The following is a 14,445-nucleotide window of genomic DNA, read 5'->3' on the forward strand; positions in this document are numbered from 1 at the left end:
AGTAAGGAAGAAGAAAGAGTAGAAATCCCACAGACAACAAATGAGGGCATACCAAACCCCCCACCCCCGCTAACACCAAGATACTTGGTGCATTTTCAAGTCTCAAGGCTTAAGTGTACAATATAGGAAGAATTAAAAGAACCTCTTTGCAGATCTGGGTTAACATAAGATTAAAACTATTTTTTAGTATACCTTCCAGATTTTCAAAGACATAACGAAGTACAGATTTTGCCTATCATTTTGTCAAAGGTATTTTTCAAATAATACATCATTACACAAACCAAAAGCAAACCATACTACAATCAGTAGCTTTACATAAGAATTCATGATACAAAGCCGGGCGTGGTGGTGCCAGCACTCCGGAGGCAGAGGTAGGAGGATAACTGTGAGTTCGAGGCCACCCTGAGACTGCATAGAGAATTCCAGGTCAGCCTGAGCTAAAGTGAGACCCTACCTCATAAAACCAAAAAAAAAAAAAAAAAAAGAAAGAAAAAGAAAAAAATTCATGATACAATGACATGAAATTTTCCACAAACAATATATCAAAAAGTTTCCTTTAATTCTACCTTTGAATATGACTGGTCACATTTGCTACATAATAGTAGAGATTTCAAAACTCTAATTTATTTTAGAGACAATTGAAACATTCCATACTATGGTGAACAAGAAAAATCAAATAAAGTTAAACAATTTGACATATTAACATAGATTCAGTAAATGTGAAATTGGTTTAAAATAAAATCTTTTCTAGGCATGTTGGCACATGTCCTTAATATCAGCACTCAAGAGGCAGAGGCAATAGGATTTCTCTAAGTTGGGGGCCAGGGACTAAAGAGTGGGGTCCAGATGAGCCTGGGCTACAGGAAGACCCTGCCTCTACGCAAAAAAATTAAATAAATAAAATGAAACCCTTACATTTTGAACGTTGGATTTTGCTTCTATTATTGCAGAATAAAACCTGAAAATAAACCTTCCACAATAGTATCTGCAACTTTCCATCTGAAAAACTCAATTTCATAAACCTTTAGTGAGTACAAGATAAGATAACATCCTACTAGCTTCAAGTTTACACATATCCAGTGATAAAACTGAACTTAGTGCAGAAAAAGGTTTTTAGTCCTTAATGTTTATTGAAGAAAGTGTTCAACCAAGTCAATATGGAAGCAGTTTAGCATTTGTATTTGATGCTTTTTGGATGGCAATGCAAAGAACATAATGCCCACTGCAGAAGCTTGGAAAAATTTGCAAGTGTTTTTAGAGATGTGTGCTTGACAAAAATCCCAATTTCCCAGGAAGAACTAGGTTCAAGTGCTCTCACAAGATATACTGAATTCACCTCATGGACTAGACAATAAGATGGATGGGAGGGCAGGAAGGGAATCAAGGGGTGGAAAACAGTAATCCGGACCCAAACGGTAATGGTACCATAAAATTCTACTTCCTAAAAGACAGACCAAATGGCTGAACCTTCACTAGACCCTTACAGGAAACACCTGAACCACAAGACACTGGAGAGGGTAGGATCAAGACTGACCTAAATCTCCTACATCTTCCCTCCCTCCCTCTCCCCCTCTCCCCTCTATCTCTCTCCTCTCTAACTCTTGTATATTAGTTATCTTTTTCCTCAATTTCTTAGTGGACACTAACCTGTAACCCCCACTTCCAGCTTGGGCCTACCATCCACAATGATCTTTTGATCAGAGAAACCTACAAGGTTTCCCAAAACAATGACAGACTTCTGTCAGAGTACTTGATGACCCACCAAAGGCCAGTGATAAGACCCTATTGCTGAAGACTCCATACACAGCTGATGCGTAAAATGGAATGACATGGCTGGAAGCCAGAAGAGTCAGTCCCCAGACAGTCAGCGTGTCTAGTGCCAGAAGGCGCTACATAGGCGACTGGGGGAAATGACCAAGATCTGTCCAAGCAACACATTGTTTAACCTAATTAGCAACAAATAACCAGAAGTGATGCCCACACAAGTGCAATAGTGGTACACAGCCATGGTGAGGAATCAATTGCTCTTGATTTGGCTAACTGATCCACTCAGTGGTACTAGACCCTTAGCTGGAGCTGGGAAACAAGTCAGAACCATACCCAAACACAAGCCCACTCTACAATATCAAGCTATCATCAATCACGGGGTATAAGAGGGCCTACACCTATCAAACTGTCTATCAAAAAAGTAAGTGTTATCTCAATTTTCTGGGTGCTAACTTACTCTCCGTTGGAGAATCTGCTTTTCTTTTCCAGATAGATGCAGATCCTAAAAAGAGAGCTGCCCCAACATATCTCAAAAGGAGCCCAACTGAAACTAAGGACAACTGGCGAAATTAGCAAGGGTGATGTTTTCCTGTGAACCGGATACCATCACAAAGGGGAAGGAAATCAACGCAGAGAAAAATCAACTCCTACCAAATCAGAGAGCCAAAGCCTCAGAGGCCCCCAACACCTCAGCACTGAAGCAGACCAAAAATGAACCCAACATGGCTCAGGGAAATCTTGCGGAAGAGGGGGCGGAAAGAATGTCAGAGTTACATGTTGGGTCATGATTTGCAGAGACATTTATCATACTAATAACTGGGGGCTAACTCCACAATGCACGACCCATTTTCATTAACAAGGAGGGTCTGATGGGAGGGGGTAGATCACAGATGAGCCTAAATAATGGTACCAAACTGCCTGTATTCACTGAAATGAAAACTAATAAATTAAATTTAAAAAAAAAAAGATATACTGAATTCACAGTCACTCATGAAGAGTGTTTGACCATCTCAGTTCAGAACTGGACAAGTCAAACTTCAAAGATATTACTTAAAGAAAGTTCTGAAGATAAGCCTGGGATCCTAGGTAGACAAATTGTTTTCACCCATCCAGTGTAGTTTCCTGATGAGTCAATGAATTCATCTGGATTCTGAGCTCTATGACTTCATTCAAGGTGAAAGACACTGGATCACTTTTAGGTATGTAAATTCTAAGTTAGGCCCTGTAAATCAAGAGTCTTTAAATACACATGTTTCAATTTTCTTTAGTGAAATAAATATGAGTAAAACTGAGGCCAAAAAGGAAGAAAATAATGCGAGAGATTGTAGTAAATGAACGTTTAATGCCAAAGCATTAGCTCTTTAGAAAAAAAAAGTCTGGAAAATGGCAGAAAAAATTTCTGAAAAAACAGATCTGATGGTTATTTTCTCACACTTTCTGTTTTCCATAAGCCCTTGATTTCATTAGCATTCCTAAGAATGTGTGTGTGCTGGAAAACATGTTACTACACGCCATATTCCTCAAATAAGGACACTGCTAAGAAATCCCTGGAGTTCAAGCTCTCCATGGTGTTACATGTGTTACTTTGAAATGAGTTCAAACACTAGGATTCTTTTTTTTTTTAATTTTTTTTGTTTATTTTATTTATTTATTTATTTGAGAATGAGAGAGAGAGAAAGAGGCAGATAGAGATAGAGAGAGAGAGAATGGGCACACCAGGGCCTCCAGCCACTGCAAACGAACTCCAGACGCATGTGCCCCCTTGTGCATCTGGCTAACGTGGGTCCTGGGGAATCAAGCCTCAAACCGGGGTCCTTAGGCTTCACAGGCAAGCGCTTAACCGCTAAGCCATCTCTCCAGCCCAACACTAGGATTCTTACAGAATGAATTGGCATTACTGTGGCATATAAAAAACCTAACCTCTCAATCTACAAACTGTAATGTTGCCTTAAGCCCACTTAGTGGCTCCAACTAATTTAGTCAATAAAAGTAAATAAAGGCTGGGCATGGTGGCACATGCCTTTAATCCCAGCACTTGGGGAGGCAGAGGTAGGAGGATTGCTGTGAGTTCGAGGCCACCCTAAGACTACATAGTGAATTCCAGGTCAGCCTGGGCTAGAGTGAGACCCTACCTCAAAAAAACAAAAAAATACCAATAACTGGGTGCTAACTCCACAATGCTCGACCCATTTTCATTAACAAGGAGGGTCTAATGGGAGGGGGTAGATCACAGATGAGCCTAAATAATGGTACCAAACTGCCTGTATTTACTGAAAAGAAAACTAATAAATTAAATTTTTAAAAAAAAGTAAAAAAAAAAAAAAGGAAAGGAAAAACGGATTCTCCAAAGGAGAATGAGTTTGGTATGGGTTAAATGGGATAAATGTCATTAACTAAGAGAGATTTTGATGGGTGTAGCCTCTCTGTCTTGTTGTATTTTGATGTATGTTAGCAGTGTTAATTCTCTAAGGACCTTTCATATTGTCTTTTTACTATGACGGTGTTTGTAACATTTTTAAAGATTACAGAGAACTGGAGAAGTTAAAAAAGAAAGAAAGAAAGAAAGAAAGAAAGAAAGAAAGAAAGAAAGAAAGAAAGAAAGAAAGAAAGGAAGGAAGGAAGGAAGGAAGGAAGGAAGGAAGGAAGGGAGAGAAATTATAAAACAATTAAATAAAGACACTAGAATAAAAGCGTGAAGAAAAGATTGGAACTAGACTGCAGAAATTCTTCAGCAAATTGCTAGAATACAGAACTAAATGAGTGATTTTAAACAATTTAAATTTCTTCCTGGCCCATATTAATTCTGAAGGTAGCATCCTATCGATGGAAATCCACTCATAACTGGGATTCTCTGGAGTAAAACATGGCCTTGGGCAGTATGGTAATATTAAAGGGAAGTGATGCTGGACCTGCATGTGCAAGCAGACCTTTCCAGACCTGGAACATTGGCTTGTATCACGTACTACATCTTCTCCAACCACAGGTGACTGACAATGGTGTCCAGTCTTGCAACATTTAGACAGCAACATATCAATCTCTACCTGAAGGAAAGTTGTATGCACTTCTACTTTCTGCTAAGACTTTAACAGACAAAATATCCACACAGACTGACTGACTGAGAAGCACAACTGTAAGCTGACAAAATCAAGACTAAATAGTACAGCAAAACAAACAACAGAGAAGACTCTATCAGGGCCTAGCTGCTTACATGAACGGTGGAATACAATGGAATATCGTGAAACTGCTGGAAAAAGGGTCCCTAATCTCCAAGTGCTGATCTAAAATAGATTTCATGAGTATTTCTGTGACTTCCTACTCTCTAAACTAAGGAAAGCTATATGAATACGTATTCATTCGTGTAAGCATGTTCTCCCTGAAAAATACATAGGCAGCTACGAATGTGTCCACTGTAGAGAGAAGTTGGTGGTGGGGTTTGAAAAGCCACTGTCAAGGATATCTTAACAGGTCATAATAGAACGTCCCTTTTCTGAGGTCAACTTAAGTTTTCTGAGCATCCAATACCCTCAGAGAAGAACAGTAACTTTGAGAGCAGTAGCGTCAGGTAGTAGGTAGCATTGCTTCTCGATCAAAAAGTCCAGGGACCTGAGCAGTAAATAGACAAACGGTCCCCTTGCAGCCTCCCACTAATCTTCACCAGGTCTCTCCCTGCAGGGTCCCTCCGACACTCTTGCTGCCAGTCTTGCCTCTGCCCCGTCTATGTAAACCTTCCTTTCTCGTGCCGGGTTCTCTGTGTAACTATTAGACGAGGATGCTCCACCATAATGCACTTCTTGGTGAGCTATCCGACTAACATTCATTCGACTGTTGGATTCTAGATAAAAATCCAAAGGACAGGACACACACACCCAAATCGCCCTAACTTTAGGCCAGGCCATCGCCTGATGCTGCAAGATGCCAAAAGAGTGCTTTGGGATTAGATCTCCCTTCATGGCACTAAACCATGCCCTCGCAAGAACAAGTTGAGCAAACAAGCCAGCAGAGGAAAGCACAAACAGGCTCCCTGATCGTGAGAGGCACTTACGAGATTCTTGCAACCAGAAGCACGCATCTCCACGCCTCGGCTTCACGTCCTCGCATCCAATGCTGCTAACTGCTGCCAACAAGGAAACCTGCAGCTACCCACCGCCCAGACTCCCCCGCCCCAACAGCCCGATCTCCCAGGGTACCTTAAAGGAGTCCTTGGAGCCTTCGACGTCGTCCTCCACGCCCCAGTAGACAACGCCCTGGGCCTCCTTCTTCTCCCCAGGGCGCAGCATCCTCCTAAGGCTGCACTTCATTGACCCCACCTGGACAGCACCTGCGGCAGCCGCCTCCCACACGCCCGCACCTGCCGAGACAGCGGTGAGCAGTGAGCAGTGAGCGGCGAGCGGCGGCGGGAACCGAGCCCCGGAGCCGGGCAGCGCAGCGCGGCGGCTTACTCCCTGCAGATCCGCGGGCGCAGCGGGGCAGAAGTTCTGGAAGGAGCTCGCGGGCCCCGGACTACTTGTAGCGCGGGAGCAGGCACCGCAGACCGCCTCTGTGCAGGACGCGCCCCCCCCCCCACCCCCCTGCAGGACCACAAGTCCCTGCGGACCCAACCTCTCTGTTAGAATCAACTCAGGCCGCCCGGGGCCCTGGGCGCGCGCAGGGGGCGGAACGTGAAAGCCGGCGGCGGCGGGAAGGTGAAGTGCCCCTACATTGGGATTTTTTTTTTTTTTTCTTCCCCAATGAAAGCCTCTGGAAATATACCACTTATGTTCACTTCCTTTTAGGGGGAGCTATTGGATCTGAAAATAAGGGTTTTAGTAAACTTTTTCTTTCTAGTTATTTGGAGAAAATGAGCTTATCTCAGGATTGGGACTCGACTGAGACCATTTCGAATCCCACGGCTCTTTTTTGTTTCCTGTGGATAGCAGTGTGAATTGGCCTCACAATTCGGTGTCTTAGAGTGGTTAGCATAAATATGGCAGGTTAAATATAAGCCATTATTGATCTATAAGGCTGGCTTTGTTGAGGGTCTTATCTTCACCAGCCTGCCCTTCAGTTATTGATCAACAGCGTGGGTATAAATTGTGCTCAAAGAAAGGTGTTCTGCTCAATTAATGAGGCTGATTCAAGCTTCAGGTACATGAGAGATAGTCCCTCGCAAGGCCTGCCACTGAGTGCCAAGGTTATAAAGTGCGAAAGCCTGCCCCAAGCTGTTCACACTTTGCTCAAAACAGAGCATAGCTTTGAGTACCTTGCTTTGACAAGTTGGGCTCCTGTTAAAGGTCATGAGTGTCAGATTCTTACCTAGCCAAGTCTCCATTACCTAACCCCAGGAAGCCAGGGTCTCATAGGCAGCTGTCACTCAGGAAAAGTTTGTACTCTGTCTGACCTACGAGCTACATTGGGTGAATTTAGGGGCAAGCAGAATGGACCTGATGAGGAATGGGGGAAAGGTGCTACATGTCTTCTCATTGATATAGCACGTTGCCATTAATTCCTGCACTGGAGTGGGATTTCTTGCAAAGATGATGTTTAACTCATCACCCAACCCATGCGAGGAAATGGCTGGTGATCAGGAAAAGATGCTGTTGTTGACGCTCGCTCAGTGCAGCTCAGCTTCCCACCAGTGTGCGTGTGCAGAGTGCAGAGCAGGGATTTTACTGAAGGATGCAATGCACCTAGACAAACTAACAGGGAAGAATGAGAGCAGAGCGTAAAGAGCGGAGCTCCCACTGAACTCCTGCCTGCTCCCTGACTGGAACTCGATGCACATAAGGTTCACCTTTACTTCTTAAAAACAACTCCCCACCCCTTCCACTGAATCTCTTTTACTTTTCAGCAAGCTCCTCCTCTATTTGATGTCTTTTTCCTCTTGCCTGAAGTTTTGTAACCAAATGTATATGTTGAACCCATCAATTTTCCCTCAAAATACTTTTTTTTTTTTTTTCTTTTTCGAGGTAGGGTATTGCTCTGGTGCAGGCTGACCTGGAATTTGCCATGTAGTTTCAGTCTGGCCTAGAACTCAAAGTAATCATCCTACTGAGTGCTTGAAAGGCATGCACCATCATGCCTGGCTTAAAAATGTTAAATTTATTTATTCATTTGAGAGGCTGGTAGAGGGAGAGAATGGGAACACCAGGGCTTGTAGCCATTTCAAATGAACTACAGAAGTATGTGTCACCTTGTACATTTGGTTTTATGTGGATGCTGGGAATTGAGCTTGGGTCTTTAGGCTTTGCAGGTAAGTGCTTTAACCACTGAGCCATCTCTCCAGTTTTTAAATACATTTTTTTAATGTAAGTGTTCCTTTGGAAAATTAAGGATTTTTATTTAATGATTGACTGCAATCAGTTTCCTTTGTACCTGTATTTAAAAGAGGATAGAGGCTACTCAAAGTTGTCCTTTGGAAGCTGAGGCACAGAGCTGTGGTAGGAAGCATCAGATGATTATGTTAGCCCTGCTAGAGGGATGCAGGACAGGGAACCCCAGGCATAGGGGGCAAGGTCTGGGGAAAAAAAAATCACTATTCAACACTCTTCTGTTGTGGTATTCCTGGGTGACAACTGCCAAAACAAAATATCTACAGAACGATGCCTTCTGCATTCTTGCTGCAGCACCCTACCTTATGGGCATAGACCCAATACCTCATGTATACTCTAAAGCATATGTTCTTTCTAGCTTGTCCTCTCCTGCTTTGATGCTGAAAACAACAAGTGGTTAGCACTGAAGACCTGATTATTTTCCTGCTTTCTGCTATGACAACACAGAACATTAACATTTCCTTTATGTTTTGCTGCACTTGTCCACTTTAGACATTTTTCAAAAATATTTTCCTAGGATGTTTCAGAAATTTCTGTGACCATTTCTTATTAATTGTAACATTATTTCCTGCCCTGCAAAAGCATCTTTCATCAATGGGGTTTCTTTTTACTGGAAATTACTGAATTTAAGATGCACATTGTAGCCAGAGACATGATGCTATCTAATAATTTACATTAGGACTCATTTCCTTTGAAGTTTAATTATTTATGGAGAATATTAAATGTAGTACTTTCTACCAATGATAAAATAACTGATAAACAATAAACAAGATAACAAATAGTTGTTATCAAAAATAATTTCCTTGGAAACTTCCAGAAGATTATTTCTACTATCAGATTGTGTTTTGACACTAAGTAGATCCTTGTTCAAAGAAAGAAAAATAATAAGTGGTTTTACTTAAATTCTCAAGAAAATTACTGCCATTTTAGCCAAAGACCTGAATTCTATGAAATTGTCTTTATTTGGTTCCTTAAAATGAAATTGCTTTAGTTTATCAATTCATATTAAAAACTATATGTTGTAAGCAATCACAACTGAAGGTAAAGCTATTTTGGTCTTGGCTCCTGAAAAGAAGAAACTTGAAATAGTTTGTGTTGCATCTTTTCATAAATGTGAAATATCCTCCATGTACACTTGGATGATTTTTAGGAAATTTACATAAGTACAGAATTATGAACTGGTTTTATAATAGCTCTATCAATATACAAAGTTCCCATACAAAAAGGCAGTTAGCTCTCACTTTCACCAAGAGCACTAAATAAGCTTTGTTTTATACAGTTTGTGTTTCTACAACTTAGCCTTGTCTAGAAATTTCAAACATAAAATCATACAATATGGAGACTTTTGCTCTCGCTTCTTTTAATTATCATAATGCACCAGAGATTCACTGTTGTGCTGAGAGAATAAATATTTCATCACTATTGTGATTTGAATGTGAAATGTTTACCATAGACTTATGTTTTGATCATTTGGTTTGCAGCTGATAAAATTGTTTTGAACCATGTGAAACCTTTGGGAGGTGGAATATTAGTGGAAGAAGTGAGTCACTGGCGGGTGAGCCTTTATATTTTATATGCCAGCCCTACTTCCTATCTGCTCATTGATTCCTGACTATAGGTACATTATGACCAGTCATCCCATGCTTCCACTACCATAGTGGACTGTATCCTTCAAAACTGTAAGCCAAAATAAACCCTTCCTCCTTGAAGTTGTCAGGCATTTAGTCACATCAGTAAGAAAAGGAATTCATATAATCACTAACTCAATTTTCTTATCCTCATGGGTGAGATCCTGTTGCAAAGAGAAAAATAAAATTCATGTCTTATATCTCACTTCCCCAACCCCTCCCCTCAGCAAACTGCTCCCCATCCTTCCTTCATTCACTTTCCTATCTCCCATCCCTTTCACCTTCATTTTCCCCTTCATTGGCTAGAAGCACCAGAATATTTATGCATTGTACATGTAAGTGTTGTATGTGTATATACATACGTGTATAGATGCATGCTTGCCAGTGTGCATGTGGAGGTCAGAGGACAACCTGAGGTTTGCTTGAGACAGGATCTACTGCTACGTACATCAGACTAGATGGCTGGGGAGCTTCCAGCATTCTCCTGAAAAATCTACAAGGTAATTACTAAGCATGGCAGTAGCTGAACTTGTAGATCACATTTTGTTGTGTTTTCATTTGTGGTTTTTTCATTAATTCATAGATTACTTTTGGAAGTAGGTAGTTTATTTTCCAAGTATGTGAGGATGCCCCAAACTTCTTTTTGTTGTTGTTTCCAATTCAATCTAGATATGTTCATGCTTAAAATTATTTCAATTCACATAAATTTAAATGAGGAATTACCAAAATGCGTTTTATAGCTGACCCGTGGCCAACCCTGGAGATCATTCTATATGGACTTGAACACAATATGCAACATGTTCTTGTTTGATAACACCTGAATATTTTACTCAGGTACTGTAGTAGATTGAATGTCTCCCAATAGACTCATGTGTTTTTATTTAAAAGCTTGTAACATGAACTTCCAGCCACCTGGCTGGAAGAGCTGTCACTGTGGGCAGATCCTGGGGACCAGCCCTAATGTGTTACTGAGGGTGGAGCATATTTCCATCCTGAGGTATGTTGAGTGAGTATCTGGGGGGTCTGGCAGCTGCAGGATCCTGCTTGCTTGCTGGCTGGTTCTTTCTCTCTCTCTTTGGATTTACAAAAGGGAGCCAACTTCTTCCACCACTGATGGTATGTCCCCTTGGATCTGAAACCTGAAAAAATCCCTTCTTCCCATAAATTGTGTCTGGAGGGGCTGAAGAGATGGCTTAGCCGTTAAGCACTTGCCTGTGAAGCCTAAGGACCCTGGTTCGAGGCTGAATTCCCCAGGACCCACGTTAACCAGATGCACAAGGGGGCGCATGGGTCTAGAGTTCGTTTGCAGTGGCTGGAGGCCCTGGCGCGCCCATTCTCTCTCTCTCTCTCTCTGTTGCTCTCAAATAAATAAAAATAATAAACAAGAAAAAAGTTTTAATAAATATTGTGTCTGGAAGTTCATGCTAGCAATGTGAAACTGCCTACGGCAGGTGCAGCTATCTAACATTGTTAACTTTGCTATAGTTTTAGTCATTTTCTATTCTCCTGCTATCAGTTTCTCAAAGGAGTATTAAAATACCCAATTATAATTTGAAAATATCTGTATCTTCCCTCAGTTCTGTCAAGTTCCACTTCACCTAGGGATGCCTCCATTTTTAGGTGTATCCACTCTAGATTTATTATACACCTTATTTGCATGCTAGCTCTTTTCCCAAATGTTACTTTTAATCTGTCTTTTTGTGTTCCTCATAGATGGCTGGAGTTGGTTCTTATCCTTGCTTCCTGCATGAGTCTGTCCCTTTTTATTACTGGGCTTATTCACTGGGTTATTGACATTCAATATAATTGTTCATCAAGATTATAAACGTAGTCGTGGTTTATATATCTCATGTGTTTCCTAGTCACCATGTCCTTACGTTATTGTATTCTTTTTTATGTAATAATTCTTTAAGTACAGAATTTTTACTTATTAATACTTTTCAAAAGATATTTATAGGTTATTTTCACATTGTTGTGCTTACAATAATAGTCTTTAATGTGTTGTACTCTATATCAAGCTAGGTACTAGTTTAACTTCAATAAACTATGGCAATTTTGTTTTAGTATAATTTCTGCTCTCCTTTTATGATAATATTGTCATATGGGAAATACAACATATGCATATTATATCTATTTATTTATTTATTTTTAGTTTTTTAGATTTATTAACTTTATTGAGATGAAACCTTGAAAATATGAACATGCTAAATCACCTCTGAATCACTTTTCTAGCACAGTGATTTATACAACCATTCAAATTAGTGATTTTTCTTACATGGGTAGCTCATAGGCAATGTTGACCAAGCCCACAGCTCATTTATAATACACATGCATGAGCTTCCTAAGCTTATACTCTGTGAGAACAGAAAACCTTGCTAGATATGGAGCCAGTGTGTGCATGAGTAGGTGTTTCATGCACAGTACCATGTAATTTGCTGACAGACTATACACCTCAGGTCACAACCAATCAGGGGAATGTGCTTGGTTGTATCACGTCTACATGCTTGGTCCAAAATAACACATGAAAGGATTCTCTATCTTGAGGAGGTATATTTTTCTTATCAGTGTATAATGAATGTACAAAATAACAATGGGTTTCACAATTCAGTTTTCTTAATGTGGTGGTTTGAATGAAATATTTTCCATAGGTTCATGTGTTTTTAGTACTTGGTCCCTAGCTGGTGGCAGTTTTGGAAAATTGTAGAGCCTTTGATAGGTAGAGTCTTTGTGCAAGAGGTCACTAGGTCAGGACTTGGGACTTATATTTCAATTTTTTTTTTTTTTTTGAGGTAGGGTCTCATTCTGACTCAGGCTGACCTTCACTATGTAGTCTCAGGGTGGCCTCGAACTCATGGCAATCCTCCTACCTTTGTTTCCTAAGTGCTGGGGTTAAAGGCATATACCATTATGTCTGGCTTCAATATTTTTATTTGCAAGAAGAAAGAGAGAAAGAGAAGAGAGAATGAATTGGCACATCAGGGATACTTGCCACTGCAAACACAATCCAGACTCATTGACTACCTTGTGCAATTGGCTTTACATGAATACTGGGGAATTGAACCCAGGCCATGTATATTAAGCATAATAATAATAGATTAGTTTGCTATCACCCTTTCTAATCACCTGATATACCTTTAAATCTATGTTCTACATAGGAAAGAACACATGCAATATTTTCTTTCTCAGTCTTGCTTAATATATTTAAAATGATTATCTCTGCTTTCATCCATTCCTATTCAAATGACAAAATTCCATTGTTCTTTATGGCTGAATAAAATTCTATTGTGTATATATGCCACATTTTAATTATTCATCTGTTAATGTGTATTTAGGCTGATTCTATATCTTGGCTTTTTTGTTTGTTTGTTTTTCTGTTTTTTAATTGCTGCTCAATTTTTTTTATTAAATAGTTTTGTATTCAGTAATTACAGCCAGTTTAGTACCATTATTAGGCTCATCTGTGAACTACCCCCTCCCCTTGTCCCCTCCTTGTTGAGCTATATGGGTCATGCATTCTGGAGTTAGCCCAAAGTTATGGGTAGGAAAAAGGTCTCTGCATATCATGACCCAAAATGTGGCTCTGACATTCTTTCTGCCCCCTCTTCTGCAAAATTTCCCTGATCCATGTTGGGTTCAATTATGGTCAGCTTCATTGATGAGGTGTTGTTTATATTAGATACCCATATATACGTTATCACTTTAAAATATCCACATTTTTGAAAAAAAATTAAAAGGAGGAAAGAGATTAAAAACAAAAATATCCACAAGCATATGTATAGAATTTCATGTTTGCTTGTGTATTTGTCAATCTAAGCACTCTTCTTTTCTTGTAGATTTGGGTTATGATCAGTGCCATCATTTTTCATTATGAATGACATCCTGTAGAATTTCTTGAATAACAAGTTGGCTTAAAATATTAAAGGACACTTCTTGCTTGATGTAGAGGTTTTACTTGACATCGTTTGGCATTTATTTTTTGCTTGTGTCCCCACTCCCCCAGTTCTTGGAATGTCATTTATCGAAGAAAAACTAAAATGTTCGATTGTCCTATCTTATAATATATTTTTCTCTTCCTTATTTCACTTTTTTTTCATCTGTGTCTTTTAGTAACTTGTCATTTTTAGGTATGGTCTCTGTGGTTTTCCTGTCTATAAGGTTCTTATGTTTGTAGATTAATACCTTTAATTAAATTTGAAAATTTCGTTCACTATTTCTTCAGTTAGTTTTCTTCCCATTTCTCTCTCTTCTTTCCTTTTGGCACTTCTATGACGTGTGAGAATAATTAATGTTGTCTCATGAGTCTGTGAAGCCCTACCATTTTTAGTGTGTTTTCTGCTTTAAATAAACTTTATTGATCTTTTCAGTTCACTGATTCTTTTTCATATAACATCTTTTATTGAATCTATTAGGGAATATTTCATTAGACTTGTATTGTCAACTCTATAAACCCAGTTTGATTCTCTTTTGGTTTACATTTTTCTTTTCTCTAGTAAAATTTCCTATTTTACAATTAAAATTATGTTTTCTTTTAATAGTTTGGATAAAATTTATTCAGATTTTCTTAACATTCTATATTAGTTAATGTGAACTATTTAACCATCAAGTCTAACCTCTATAAGTTAAAAGTAATCAGTTTCCATTTTGCATCTTCTTGCAATTTTGATTTACAACTTTTCTGTCAAAGCCAAGCTTTTTTGATGATTTATTATTGTAATTTTATATTCTGCTTAATTTTAGAGTTT

General features: G+C 39.5%; 1 protein-coding gene across 3 annotated transcripts in view; it reads right to left on the bottom strand.

Annotated features, from left to right (window-relative positions):
- Trpa1 (transient receptor potential cation channel subfamily A member 1) overlaps positions 1–6,065 on the bottom strand; it is a 50,019-nt gene extending 43,954 nt beyond the window's left edge. For all 3 annotated transcript variants that reach the window (XM_045144261.1, XM_004653446.2, XM_045144260.1), the window contains exon 1: positions 5,955–6,065. In XM_045144261.1, coding sequence (XP_045000196.1) covers positions 5,955–6,065 — 111 coding nt within the window. The remainder of the gene's footprint in view (positions 1–5,954) is intronic.
- Between the last annotated feature and the right edge of the window lie 8,380 nt (positions 6,066–14,445).

This window comes from Jaculus jaculus, chromosome 2 (assembly GCF_020740685.1).
Source record: "Jaculus jaculus isolate mJacJac1 chromosome 2, mJacJac1.mat.Y.cur, whole genome shotgun sequence".
NCBI classification, from domain to species: Eukaryota; Metazoa; Chordata; class Mammalia; order Rodentia; family Dipodidae; genus Jaculus; species Jaculus jaculus.